The following is a 15,379-nucleotide window of genomic DNA, read 5'->3' on the forward strand; positions in this document are numbered from 1 at the left end:
TAGCTTGACTGCAGTAATCATTTCACTATGTATATGTGTATCAAATCATCATGTTGTACACAAATCATCATGTTGTACAATTTTTACCTAGAGCATAAAATGACTAAATATAGATTAAGGCAAGGGAAGAGTGGTAGCTACAAACTCGGGAGAGGAGCAGCAGGTAAACTTTAGATAATGAAGCTCTTTGGCTTGAGGTTAGAAGGAAAGAACAAAAGGTTTGCTGAAGATATATATATCTGTACTGAGAATTTTGTTTAGGACAATCGCTTTAATTTAAGACTCATGAAACTTGCTCTCTTATTTAGAGTCTGGGGAGGATACAGAAAAGGGTAATCTTTGTGAATTTTTAAACCCTAAATCACTCCTTGTACTTAGACTATTTGTGCTATCTTCCTCAGCTTAAACAGAGGTCTTCTTTCTTCTTAAAGTTTCTGTTTTGGATTGTTACATATACACCAGGTCAAGCCTCCAAATGACAAATTTAGCCAGTTCTAAGGTGTAATTTCCCCCACACTTTGGTATTTCTGATTCTGGGGTGCTTCATGCAATCAATGTTATTCCTTTGTTATTAAATAAATGACAATTTGATGATATCTTAGATCTGAGAAAATCCATATTATCAACAGGAATAATAAGCTTATAAATTTGAGCAAGAAATACTTGAAATGTGGTCAACAGCCTCTTCAGTCTGAGTCTTACCAATGGGGTTAAGCAATGATGGTGGATATCATCATTAATATGCCCACAAGATAAAATTCAAGCTACAAATCAGGGTTTTTTTTTTTTCTTTTTTGAGAGTCAGCTTACCAGTATGCCACTTTCCACAGCTATTCTTTACTCTTCTTATACTCACAACTTACTCAATTAGGCCATGTTATTTCATGCCTGGATACCTTCCCAAGTGCTTTACCTCTGTTTGAAATGCCCTTCTTGGAATGTTGCTGCTGGAAAAATCCTGTCTATCCAGTGTTGATCCCTTTCTGCCTTATGTCACCATGTACCTGGTTTATGCCTTTAAATATGTACTTACCATACTGAATTGCAATGATTTGTTACATGTCCACCTCTTTTACTATAAATTCCTTGAGGGTTATGACTGTATCTTATTTATCTTTGTATCCCTAGTACTTAGAACAGTGCCTAGTATGCAATTGTACTCACTAAGTATTTAAAAATTGCATATATGAAGAAAAAGCAAGAGAAAAAAACATTGTACATGTGGTGAAGTGCCATAGCACCAACAGATACTTCATGTGGTTTCCATTCAGTGTTGTCCATGCCTTATCCAAACCCTCTAAACTCCTGGTAGACTTAAAACTGTCAACAGTGAGTTTAACTATTAATAAGATGATTTCATTCATGTGAGTTCTGTCTCCCCAATTAGAAGTTCATTAAAGGGAGGGATCAAGTCTTCTTCTGTATATACTTGAGTTTTTTTAAAGATTATTTTATTTATTCATGAAAGACACAGGTAGAGAGAGAGGAGAGAGAGAGAGAGAGGGTCAGAGACATAGGCAGAGGGAGAAGCAGGCTCCATGCGGGGAGCCCGACGTGGGACTCGATCCCGGGACTCCAGGATCACGCCCTGGGCCAAAGGCAGGCGCTAAACCACTGAGCCACCCAGGGATCCCCTACTTGTTGAGTTTTGCATAAATTGTATACTCCTACTCTGAGGTATAATTTGGTTTCCAATAACCAATTATTATTAATACTAGTAGCACTTTACAGGAGAGAGACAGAAAGGCTCACAGCAGTTATTTACTTAGGGCCTAGAATTTCTCCATAGTTTATAGCAATCCTCAATCGTAGACATCAAAACTGTCATTTTACAGTTATTTAAAAGAGAGGAATTGGGATATTACTGGTAAAACCCTGGAAGCTAATTACTTCAAGATCACTTTAAACCTTAACTCATTAGAGTTTGAAAAATCTCCTGAGGTACTTAAACTCACTATTCCCATTGTGTTACTTGATTCAATTCAATGTCTTAAATTTTGTTAATAAGAAAAACCCTGAAGTTCATGCAAAAGAGAGACTCCATTTATCATTTGCTTAAGAAAAAAATATTAAGCAAAGCATCTCCAATGGGTACCTCAGTACTCTATACAGTGGAGTATAGTAAAGAGGGAGGGGAAAAGATAAATGCATAGCCCCTGATCTCAGGAAAATAATTCTCTACACCAAAATTACTAGTGTAGGTTGCCAAAACGAGTTGCACCCCATCTTCTTGGTTAGGTCCAGACTCTTCAATCATTCTGAGGCTAAAATAAGTAGAAGTAAGGGGATATTATTGATCTCATTGGTATTGCTGTTGTTATTACGTAGAAACAGTGTCATCCCGATCAGGGAGTTTTAGAGTTTTAAATCAGAAGTTCTGATCCAAAAAGTAAGAAAAAAGTCCCTTTTTAAGTCTCACAATGTAAGCTGAGTCATTAGAAAAAATACAGATAGAAGAGATAAGAGAGATCCAGGGAAGGGCAGTTTTCATAGGACTAGAAATAGTGTATCACATCCTATGATTCTACTATTTTTATTTGTAAATCTTATCCATATATGTAATTTAGTTTGTGTTTACAATTTAAACTGTCAATCCCATTATTTCCTTAGTACCTAAAACATAGCAACCACTATTTTTAAAGAGTTTACTGCCTTGCCTGTGGTATTATGTATACAACAGTTAGTAAACGTAGCTATCAGGGTCATAGAGAAAATAGAGAGGCTCACCACTAGATCTTCACAACATGCGGATGAAGAATCCTTTCTCGAAAATCCTAGGAATATATCCTCAGTTCCCACCTGCTGTTTGAATATAACCTCATATCTGAAAAAAAAAAAAGTCAGTGATACAGGGACTCAAGAGAAAGAGCAAATTTCTGTCCCAGAGGAAAAAAAAATAGAAAATTATGTGGACATGCTATTACAAAAAATAAAAGAACTAAATAAGTGCTGACAGTTTCTTCAGGGATGTAGCAGAACATAAAGGAATAGAAGTCTAGAAAATTCAGTCAAAAATACCTACCATTAAAAACAAATACTTGACACTGTAAAGCAGGATTTACAGTGTATTTGCTTCTTTAAAAAAATAAGATTAATTGTTTTAGAGCTATACAAATAAAGTGGATTGAGGGAACTTCTAATAAGATTAAAAGTAGAAGAAGAAAAAAGGTGGTTTTTTTTTTGTTGTTGTTGTTTTGTTTTTTTTTTTCCTGAAAAGTGATGGCTCAGAAATATAGTAGGCCCAGAACCCAGAGTTTGATGTTTAGGTGGAAATTCTCATCTGCTGAATTTAAGTTACAGAGTAGAGTTAGAAAATCCAGGTATAGATCTGTTTCTGTCATTAACTGTGTGCCCTTGGTCATGTCACAAACCTGTGGGGTTGTCTGCTTCCAGATTTGTACAATCTATGGGAGAGGGGTAGGTTTGAACTCAGTGATCTCTACAACCTTTTTTCTGGCTCTAAAATTGTACAATAGAAATACTGATAATGCATTCAGCACAACTACCTTGTAGTATTCAGAATCTAGGCCTACAGAATTCTTAGTCCAATGAAAGATTTTCCTGGTATTTCACCTCACACATGAACAATTCACAACTCTTTCCTTGCCCCCAAATTTGGATCCCTAGGGATATAATGGTTTATAGAAAGAAACACTCAGCCATAATGTGCCCCATCTTTTTAGGTGGAGTGAAGTGAGCAAACATTTACTAATGATCTTTTCCATTTAATTCTCCCCTAATGAAGAGATGCTAAATCTCTGGATAGGAGGACTAAAAGACTACCTCGACCTTCTGATCACTTGCAAATAGGATTGCCCAAGAATGAAAAAGGGATTTTTCTGAGTTTGAACAAGACACACAATAAGTAGCTATTTGATATGGGGCACTTTTTTCTTAATAGACTATAACATTTAACTGATATTTACAAAGGTGAAGCCAGGTTAAAGCAAAACAGAAAGGTATTGATCCATATGCCCATGACTCCCAAATAGATTTGTTCTAGCTGCTGCTCTTCTCTCCATCTCCAGATGCATTTTTCCAACTGTCTACTATATACATTTGCCTGGATGTCCCAAAGGCACCTCAGAATCCACACGTCCAAAACCAAACTCACTGCTTCCCCTCTACCTTCATTCCTAATCACAATTAAGGGCCTCACTATTCACCTGCTCACCCAAGTCAGTACCCTCAGCATAGTTTCTGAGGCTTTCCTCTCACTTATTATGTCTAATTAAATACCATAGATTCCTTTAAGAATCTTTCAAATAAGGGCCCTCATACTTCTCCCCAAGACCAGTGACTTAGCTCAGGCCCTTATTACTTTTTTTTTGGCCACTCATGATTCTTCTTTTGTAAGCTGCCTATTCACTTCCTTTACTCATTTTCATCTTTACCTACTGGGACGTTTTGAAATGTACTTGTGTAAGATAGAAAAGAAATTTTAAAAATGTAATTTTTTTCATGTCCTTATTGGAGTTCTCATACATTTAAAGATTTCATGGATGTTCTTTCTGCAGAATATCAAACATCAGGAGGAGAAGTGAAAATTTACTCAAATTTGGAACTTGCCACATATGGATGTTTGACATTCATCAGACAATATGACAAATGTGTGGCTTACCTCTTACCTTTCACACGGATGTGTGGGTACTGTATAAACATAACCTGAGATTTACTCTCTTCATTTTTAAGATACACACAGAAATGTTTTAAAATCCCTTTTGATCTTTTTTATGAGGTTTATGGGGTTTTTTGACATTGTTTATTTGAAAGCTGGATACATTTTTCCAGTTAATTATCTGCAGTCTCCCACTGCTTCTATTTTCAGAACTGATGTAGAAGATAAAAGCATAGGGTTGTTTTCTTTTAAAAAAAAATTGGACACAATTTTATAGTCAGAATTATAAAAGTTGTCAGATCACTTACCATAGAAGTCTTCAAAAATTTATAAAGTACATTATAATTTAGTAAGTACTGCCTTGGTTTCTCAAGCTATCCCAAATAATCAAGATTTTATTTTAGAATACATATATTTAAAGCCTAGTGTATCTAACCATTAATTTAAATTATGGATGTGAACACACTTTCAGTTCCTTGAAATTGTGGGTGATTTATTTCATCAGAGTGAAGGGCTATTCATGATAATAATCCTAAATTTCATATTTACAATTCATATTCACAATTCCTATTGAAAAGGCTACAAAGTGAGGCTTTAAGCCTGCCTGCAAAATGTATTAAACATAATCCTAAAATAACTAGTAAATAGGTCCAGGTAATAATAGATAATTGGAGAGAGAACACAGCCTTTTACTGAAATTGTGGAGCATTGAGTAATTAAAAGCAGGTCTTTGACACATAAACATGGTATAATAATTTAGCTTGTATGAATGCTTGGAACTCAATGGGTTTTCCCAGTCTTAGTTCCCCATTAAACAACTGGCCAATATTAAATATAAATTTGTCACGGAAATGACAGTTTTTGTTTGATAATAACTGAAAAGAAGGTGTCATGTTTTATTATTTGTTTCTGCTCCAGGAGGGAAAAAAAATCATCAATTACACATGCCTTCTGTGAACTGTCACCATAGTTTTCTCTTTTATGTGGTAGAAGTTACTTTACCAATCTTGTCAAAAATAGAATGGTATCAGATGACACATCTACCTTAAGCCCCCAAACACTTTGCTGGCATCATCTGACTTACTCAGGCATTTCTCTAACATCCCACATGTCATCGTGCTCTGCTCCCTCTGGAACCTCTTCTGGATTCCAGATCTCCTCGGCATTTTCATCACTGCTCTGAGGGATGACTGTGGAGAAAGGGAAGATAAAGCTGAGGCTGTTGTCTGTTCTTCACGCTCAGTTTGGGATCATCAAAGTAAAACATTTTCTATTTGTAATCACTAGCTTATGTTTTAGTCCAAACAAGCTAAATTAGTAGAAGTGTGAATTTTTTAAATCAATCCACAACCAATACACTGTAAAATTGTAATAATAGTAGAAAATTTGGAAATGACATATAAGGAAAAAGAAGAAAATAAAATCATCTATAATCCAACTACCCAGAGATAGCATTCTGGTCTGGATCTTTGTAGCCTATCTGTGCATGTGCATGCATGTGTGTACATATATAATGTATAATATATACTTAATATGTGAAATAACATTTTATTTGAAAAAATATATAACATATATATGCAAAGAAATATTGCACATTTTTTCCAGAAACATCGATAGGATCATATGTAAAACATTTATGTAAAAGAACCAATCAAACATACAATCACTCTGATTTGGGGAGCCAATGTCTTATCTTGCATTGGGTATTACTATCTAAAAGCTCTTTGATACCTTTGCCATGCAAGCATGACATAACTCTTTATAAAATACTATCAGTTAAAGAAACTGAAAGCAGTGGATACAATGATCATTTTTTTACTTTTTTAAAAGATTTTATTTATTTATTTATTTGACAAAGAGAGAGAAAGAGAGAGAGAGAAAGAGAGAGAGAGAGAGAGAGAAAGCACAAGCAGGGAAGAGCGGCAGGCAGAGGGAGAGGGAGAAGCAGGACCCTGGATCATGACCTGAATGGAAGGCAGAAGCTTAACCCACTGAGCCACCCAAGCGCTCCCAGGATCATTTTTTTTTAATTCACTATTTTCCTCATGTAGATGTGTGAGCCTTCAAGAAAATCTTTATTACTTGTCCTTTATGTTGGACTGAGCATGTACCTGGGCATCTACATGTCATCTTTAAATATTTAAAAGTAAATAAGGCATGCAAAAGATCTGCTTATATTTGTTCAACATTAAGTGCAGTATATTATTTTGAGTTCTCCTTTTAAGCATCCCCAAAATGCACCTGATTACCAGGTTTTCTTTTTTTTAATATTTTTAAAAATCTTTTATTTATTTATGATAGTCACACAGAGAGAGAGAGAGAGGCAGAGAGAGAAGCAGGCTCCATGCACCAGGAGCCCAACGTGGGACTCGATCCCGGGTCTCCAGGATCACGCCCTGGGCCAAAGGCAGGCACCAAACCGCTGCGCCACCCAGGGATCCCTGATTACCAGGTTTTCAATACTGCTAACTCTTGTAAAATTATCTGCTTCTGTCTAACATGGGCTTTGTAAAGCCTAATTACAGATGTAAGTAAAAGTGTTTACATATGACTCATTGTTCTCAGAAATTAGAAGATATTAGGCAGATGCTATCAGAAATTCAGGAAGCATAGAAATACATCAAAATTTGAACTAGTCTTCCAACATCTTGTGAATGAGGCAAAGAGACTCTTGAGTATGTAGAGTATAATCACTGAAATATTAAAATCATCCTCTCAGACCTCATGTTAGCCATTATTTTAAACAATTTTCCAGATAAAATCTTTTATAATCAGCTAAATTGATGAAGGAACTTCACTTCCTTTCCCTGTCCACCCTCTGGTAACTGTCATTTTGACAGAATTAGAGCCTTCCATATTTTTAGAGATGTGTAAGATGTTCAACTCTGTGAAAATGTATAGGCCAAAATGCTGGGAAAACCTCCCCCCAAATATTTATTCTAATTTATTGGACCCATCAATATATATGTCCCCCCCATGGGCCTTAATTTACAAGCATTTTGATGCAAGATAAAATTATGCAGCTATTTGTTTTATTGTTTTCTCTAAAGGACTATTAAATTAGCTCAATGGGGGCAGAGACTTTTCCATTTTGATCATCATACCCCAGGGATGTTCATACTACCTGGTACATAACAGGCTCTCAATAAATATTTGTTGAATGAATTAATGAATTCTGTGAAATTGCCAGAATATAGCAGGGTAGAAGGTGAAGAAACTAAGCATCTTGGTAACTAGACCTCAAATAATAAAAAAGTTATTTAACCACACATGACTTTCTTGGTTTTACATCTCAGGAAATATGCCAAAAAATGAATGTGAATAATTCAAGGCAAATTAATTTCCATTAATATAAAAATGACTTACCTACAACAATAGAGTAAAACAACATCTTTAAAGATTTAAATTTTTTTTTTAATTTTTATTTATTTATGATAGTCACAGAGAGAGAGAGAGAGAGGCAGAGACACAGGCAGAGGGAGAAGCAGGCTCCATGCACCGGGAGCCTGATGTGGGATTCGATCCTGGGTCTCCAGGATCGCGCCCTGGGCCAAAGGCAGGCGCCAAACCGCTGCGCCACCCAGGGATCCCTAAAACAACATCTTTATATGTAAATGGCTGTCCATCATTTCCATGATTATTTGAGTTCCTCTTTGACAAATCCTAGTGTTAGTACTACTCTCCCTATAATTTTGCTCCCAAAGAAAAGATTGTACTGATTGTATTGATCTATATGCTTGTTAAATAATTTACCTCTGAGCTCTTCAGTGTTTGGAGGTCCAATATTCCCAGGCCCCATGGCTCCAAAAGCAGATGAACAATTTGGCTGGGAGAGGAGAAAAAAAGTCCAACATTCTGTAATTACTACTTGTGTAACTTAAATTTGACAAGCTTTCCATCTAAAATTTCATAGAGCTTCTCATTTAATCATCATTGTTATACAACAGAGAGATAGATGCCAAGTATTATTTAGAATGTGTTTTCCTTTTCCTTTCAAAAAGTATTTAGTTTAATAGACCCTAAGGCAGAACTGATCTTTGATCAGACTAAATCCCTGGTTTTAGCCCAATGAATCCTGTATCCCTGCGGATAGGGGAATGAGCCATATTCATCTCTTTGAAGGTCAGAACCACGTATTAGTATAAGAGCATTGACACTTTTGGGTTTTTGCCGTATCTCACCATAGTTGGATGGGGGATGGAAAAGGATGGGAAAGTTCTATAGAAACCAAGACAAGCCACTAACTCAAATCTTAAGTGTTTGGATAGCAAAGAACTCATTCGAAACTCCCGATAACAGATTTTCCTTCTTTCCACAGTGGGCCTGAGACACTTCCTTGTCACACTACCTCATGACACAGAACTAATGGATTTATTTATTTTTGTTTTTATTTTTAAAAAGATTTTTATTTATTTATTCATGAGAGAGAGAGAGAGAGAGAGCCAGAGACATAGGCAGAGGGAGAAGCAGGCTCCCCACAGGGATCCCCATGTGAGACTCCATCCCAGGATCCCAGGATCACAACCTGAGCCAAAGGCAGATAGACAGTCAACCACTAAGCCACCCAGGTGCCCCAAACTAATGGATTTAAGCAGCGACCCCAAATTAACAGTGTCAGATACATGCTGGACCACTTTAGTCCATGTAAGTTCATTTCGCCATCCTCTTTGCACGCCCCCACAGGACTGCCCTTCTCCTCACCAGTACAAGAACAATTTTACTTTTATAAGTACATATAACATATTTTACACTATCAAAGAGTGGCAACCACTTCATTGATCCCTCTCGGGGTCTTTGGATATTTCAAGAAAATCTCAATATTTTATTAAAATGTTTTTGCTGATGCCAGACTCTGCCGCTCCAATTTACCATTGCTGGAAGTCAACGAATTCTTCTCTCCCTGGATCCTGGCAAACTAGCACATCTGGCTCTTTTTGCTCAGGCCCCTGCCTCGATCTCCCAAGACTTCAGACATGCACAGGAGTTACAATGTCCTGTTTGGGGCAAGAGGAATAGTGTCTGTCCTTGAAAGCCGGTGAAAAAGCTCACCTGTGTCTTTATTATACTAAACTATTCCAACAGCTATAAATCAGAAATTAATCTGTAACATCTCACCGGTTTCTAAGACAGTAACCATTCCTTTCCAAAAGGTGCTTCAAAAGTGCTAGGTCTGCAGTTAAGGTGTTACAGGCATTTTTATATGAAAAATCCCAAGACAGTGTTCTGTACAGTTTTTTTTCTTTTTCACCACTAAGGTCATATAAACTTATAGTGCCTTTCTTAAGTTATTAATCACCAGAATACTAATAGTAAATCAGGGCAAAGCGTATCTTGGAACATGAGGGCCTCTTGTTTTGTTGAGTGACTCCTTCTGTGGAAAATTAAAATCTGTAGAAAGAAAAACTTGAACATTGCTGACCAAAATTGGTATGCTCTCCATGCACAGTGATGATTGGATCACTGCATCACAACAGAAGGGGAGTTGTGGTTTATTAACTTCATGAAAATAAATGATTAAAAACAAAAATTTCAGGTGAAAAAACGACCCAGGATAATAAAAACGTTAAAAACCATCTTGCAAGTGTTTTCTCTAAGAAAATAATTTCAGCCTTTAGCGTGGACCCACACCCAATTATCTAAGAAATTTATCATTGCAATTCATGCCACTTTGCAATATGGGAGAGAGTTGGAACAACTTTGTTACAATTATCTGTGGAGTGGTGAACCTTATTTCAAACAGATGTTAAGATCCCCTTGTGAGTTTAAAAAAAAAACACTCTCTTCCCAACCTCCCAGATTCTTAGCAATTCATGGTGGGGATGGGGTAAATAAGCCAACTCATTTGCAATAGTTCTGATGCTGTTTTCAGAGAGAGCATTTTCCAAAAACCATCATTCTTGTAATCATTGTACAGTTCCCAAGATTAATGCATGTTAAAAAAATGAAAAGCCATTTCTCTCCTGGAAAATTTAAGAGTTCATTAGAAACATTAATTATTCTCCCACTGTTCTGATACTCCAATTCTATATCCTCTAATGATATCTGTACTGCAGTGTCTGAATGACCAATTACCTCAAAATTGCTTATAACCCAGATATACAGAATCATACATTATTACAGTAATTTTCCTCTATGAATTGTACCATTTGGTAAAATAATCTTCATCTCTCTGTTCTCATAATCACTCATCTTTCTCCTAGAATCACCTCTAAATGCAAATAAACTTCTCCATACGTAAACACCAAAGAGAACAGGCTGTTTTACCAGGGTAAATCTTTATCTCTGAATCTGTCCCAGTGAGAAGATCCACTTACCTCTTTTCAACGTTGCTGTGTCTCAAATATTTAATATACTTTTTGTACATGACATAGCTCTACCCTTCCCAGGATGTAGCCTTCTATTTCAGCTTAACGTGGCAAAAAATGGATTTACCTTCCTAACCTCATTGATACGTTGCTCTTAAATTTTTCTCCAGGGTGCTGCTTGTTGTATATATTCAATGTTATTATTAATCTCTTGATTTTTGTTTAGCCTCTACTACATTTTCCCTGATTAGTCCTTCTTGGATCCTATCTCAAAATTGCTTCAGCTACCATCTACAAATTTTATTTCCATTGCACATCTTCCTTAATTCTACACCTTCCACCTAAACTCTTCCTGGAGGGTGAAAGTTGCATCCAGTATTGATCTGAGCCCCTGTATTTACATATGTTTCCCTACACAATGGCAGAAAAGAATTTGGCGGGGGGGGGGGGGGGGGGGAACAAACTGATATGCATGCTCACTGGAGATGATTTTTTCATGGCAGATTGGTCATCATAACAACTTCACTAAGATCATTTAAAGCAATATGACATATTCTGCAAGAGTAGGAGATCTCTGCCCCAAATTTTGTTTGCCTTCATGTAGATAGTCTGACAGCCAAGGTTTGCTGATACTGAAGGAGCAGGGGAATGGAGAGAGCAGAGGGTTACCTAAAAGCATTTTGATTATTTTGGGAATACCAGCAGTGATTGTGAAGGGGCGAAGGTCAGTTCATGGAACTCTCCTACCCAAAATGAAGCGTCTCTTGCTGCTTGCAAGCCTCCCTGGGGTTACCTACCCTGATCCCAAATGCTATCCAACAAATTAGATTTCACAGCTCTGTGTGAGCCGGTATCCAGATGTAAATTCTTGTAAGCTAAAGGTAGTTTGTCCCATTATCTGGCTCAAATGATTCTCTGTTCTGTTTTCATGTGTCGACAAAAATTTTTTAAAGATTTTATTTATTTATTCATGAGAGACACAGAGAGAGAGAGAGGGGCAGAAACACAGGCAGAGGAAGCAGCAGGCTCCATGCAGGGAGCCCGATGTGGGACTCGATCCCAGGACTCCAGGATCACACCCTGCGCTGAAGGCAGGCACTAAACCGCTGAGCCACCCAGGGATGCCCTTTTGACAAATTTTTAAAAATTAAGGGAACTGGATTATGGGGGCCTAATTAATACTGTCTAGTTGAAGTTATTTGTTTTATAGGAATACTGTCTAGGCTTAAAAACCCAAGCTACCGCTCTTTGCAGTGGTTGTCAAGCATTATTTGGCCATAAATATAAATGACAAACATTTTGAAATGTGGCTATTGCTACCATAGTTACAGAACTATTTTCCTATTCAGTACTCAGGTAGTTTAGAAAAAATATAATTGTGTTTGCTAGAAATGTACCAGAGGTTACACTCTCATGCATAATCAGTCCTGCAACCTCCTGTGAATATATCGAATGACATAGCCCTGCTCCCCACAGCAAGGTTGGGACAAGATGTTCAAATACAGTTTAACAACTTAGTGTGAATAGAACTAATTCATCTGTAAGTCTATGACCACCTGTCCAGGCTCAAAATCATCCTCTTCTTCAGGATAAAGTAGCTTCGAGAGAGCTTGCAGAGCTGAAACCGAAGAAATGGTTTCGATCTCCATATTTTCAGACCCTGGATTTTCGGTTTCCATATTTTCGGTTTCTGCATTTTCCGATTCCATATTTTCAGGTTCCATGTTCTGAGGAAGAAGATAATCAGAAAGAGATAGTTTGGTTTTCTGTTTCATTGACAACCAAAGATTAAATCAACCTTCAGCCTTTAAAGTAATCCTTACAGTTACATTTAGGGTAGGAATTCAGAGTCCTTAAACATCTTGGAAGTGTCACAGACTTTAATGAATAGCCTGAGTAAAGACTATTGTTAATTATTTGGGCATAAATATAATAGGAATCTGTTCTATACCTCTGCTAATATTTTTTAAACATGATTTTATAAAATTAAGTCACAGGGAACACTTCTTTAGCACTGTTATTAAATGATCCACTACAATTCCTGCATTGTGCCTATAACAGTAATACAAAGGGACTCTCAAATGTGTGCTGGTACAAAATCACTTGTCAAAATCAATCTGCATACGGATGGTGTTTTACAAACCTTCTGTTTTATTATGTTTTACTATTATTTTGACTTTCTTTTTTAAATGAAAAACCTATCTTATTGCCTATAGGAGATGTCAAGGGTATGAAACAAATGTGAAATTGCCTTATACATCTAGCATAGAGGCAGTGTATTACAGTGGTTTAGAGTAAGGTGTCTGGAGTCCTGCTGCCTAGATTTGTATCTATTATTTACTTCCCAGCTCTTTGATGTTGGGCACATCATTTAAACTCTATACACCCCATTTTCCTCACCTGTAAAACAGGAATAATAGTGCTACCTCATAGAGTTGTTATAAGGATTAAGAAGCTTCATACATGTCAAAGAGCTGGGAACAGTGTCTGGCACATAGTAAGCGTGCAACATGTGTTAGCTATTATTGGTCCTTTAAAATTTTAATTTTACTGGGCATGAATATCACTTCTAATAATGATGTCAAATAAGTTAATGATAAAATTCATTATTACATTGGAAACTCATTAAATTGGAAAAGGTGAAATAAGTAGTGATAAAACAATCTTCTCTCATGGTATGACCTGATAGTCTGTTATGGAAATAAATAATTGACAAATTAAACACAAAGGCTCTTGTTTATATTTCAAAAGTTCTGTTGATTATCTGTTCATTAAATATTTACTGAACACTAAAAGCAAAAAGCTTATTGACACATTTTCTACCTTTGAAAACAAAAGAGGAAATGGATCCAGGTCTCAGACGCAGTGATATGAACAATACTTTGAGTTGAGATTGCACAAACAATGAAGCTTTTATAAAACAAATATAGCAGAAACTGTTTTATTATTCCAGCATTTCACACCTTACACAATTGTTGTGATGGCCTTATTATGCAATGCAGGTGAAAGAGTTTACTAAAATCTGAAAAGCTGTATAAAATTGTCATTGTTATTTGGCACATAGGGCCTGCACACACAGATACTTGATGATGAGGCTTGTGAGAGCTTAATGGTGGGCTGGTGAGAGGGGAATAAACTGGAACCAGCAAAGCTAACCCAGAAGAAGGGTATTCAGAAGTCCCAAATACAGTGTCTGAGGTAGCGATCGGAATTACTATTCATATATTTTCATCTGCTTGGCAGGGGCATGACAGCGGGAGTTTGGGGACATGAGCAATGTTTCAGGGCAGAAAGATTGAATAATCATGGTTACATGGAGGTCTGTTTAGGTAATCGGTGCCTAGAAGTGGTACATAGGTGGGGGTATAGGAAGTCTGTTTAGGTGAACAGTACCTAGAACCCTGGTCCATAGGTGGGAGTGTATAGGAGGCAGGGCCAATTGATTCTTGAGGATTACTGGGGAGTTGGCAGCTAGATGAAGGTTCAGAATAGGGCAGGGCTCAATGTTACAATTGGAAAAGAGAACTAGGCACTGAATCAAAGGCTTTCTCATGTTACTGGGTAGCTACATTATGAAGCAAGGCTGTTGTTCAGTGGGTACAGTGGATACTGGATTGAGGGAAAGCAGATTTATCCTAAATCCCTACCAGTTGGGAAGTAGCTCTGGCCTGGTTATCTGGTGAGAGGCAGGGCATGGGCAGTGGGAAGCCATCCCTGTAAGCTGAGAGTCTCAAAAGCCAGAGCTGGCATATAGTCAACAGTTTATGAATACTGAATGAAGTAGGATTAAATTCACACGAATATTGTATTTCAAAGTAGTCGCCTTGGAAGGTTATACGCTGATGTAAATTATAATATCAGTGTTCAAAATATTTTGGAGTTGCCTTCATATGTATCACCAAGAAAATAGGTATCATTATGGCATCACTCAGTTTGATTATACAACAGATTTGTCCCCAAGTGATTTCTAGATGTATTTAGATATTACATCTACTTTCAAAATATGAAGATTTGCTACTTTGAGGAGATTCAAGAGAATGTGCTATAGGCCTGAAAGCTATTCTAAAAGAGTATTTTGAAAAATAATTTGAGCAATAGCAAGAGCAAGTGGATAGACTCCCAAAGTGACTGTTTTAAAGGGGATGCCACTTCTTGGGATGTATATTTGATCATATAACAAATCATCCACAATAATTTATAGTAACACTCTACATAAATAAAGCACATTAGGAATTAGACTTCTTAAATTCTAAATTATGCTGGCATAAAATGGCATAGATTCTTCTGTAGCTAAAGGGGCATAGACATGTCATAATGAAATTGGCACATTAGCAAAAATATTTTTTACCATATCAACTCTAACAATAACCTGCACACACAAAATAATAAATCAAAACATTCTTGTTGATATTATATTTTGAGAAATGAATCACCAGTACTTTGTGAATAACTAATT

The 15,379-nt window shown here is 36.7% G+C and overlaps 2 protein-coding genes across 8 annotated transcripts in view; one reads left to right on the top strand and one right to left on the bottom strand.

The window, feature by feature from the left end:
* Positions 1 to 15,379, bottom strand: part of DNAAF6 (dynein axonemal assembly factor 6) — a 42,365-nt gene that overhangs the window by 23,860 nt on the left and 3,126 nt on the right. For all 4 annotated transcript variants that reach the window (XM_072818244.1, XM_072818245.1, XM_072818243.1 and 1 more), the window contains exons 2-5: positions 12,480 to 12,650; positions 8,372 to 8,444; positions 5,703 to 5,808; positions 2,728 to 2,824 (exon numbers count right to left, since the gene is read on the bottom strand). In XM_072818244.1, the coding sequence (XP_072674345.1) occupies positions 2,728 to 2,824; positions 5,703 to 5,808; positions 8,372 to 8,444; positions 12,480 to 12,647 (444 nt within the window). In that variant the 5' untranslated portion in view covers positions 12,648 to 12,650. The remainder of the gene's footprint in view (positions 1 to 2,727; positions 2,825 to 5,702; positions 5,809 to 8,371; positions 8,445 to 12,479; positions 12,651 to 15,379) is intronic.
* NUP62CL (nucleoporin 62 C-terminal like) overlaps positions 1 to 15,379 on the top strand; it is a 94,178-nt gene that overhangs the window by 1,064 nt on the left and 77,735 nt on the right. The window lies entirely within an intron of this gene.

Source organism: Canis lupus, chromosome X (genome assembly GCF_048164855.1).
Source record: "Canis lupus baileyi chromosome X, mCanLup2.hap1, whole genome shotgun sequence".
In the NCBI taxonomy this organism is placed as follows: domain Eukaryota; kingdom Metazoa; phylum Chordata; class Mammalia; order Carnivora; family Canidae; genus Canis; species Canis lupus.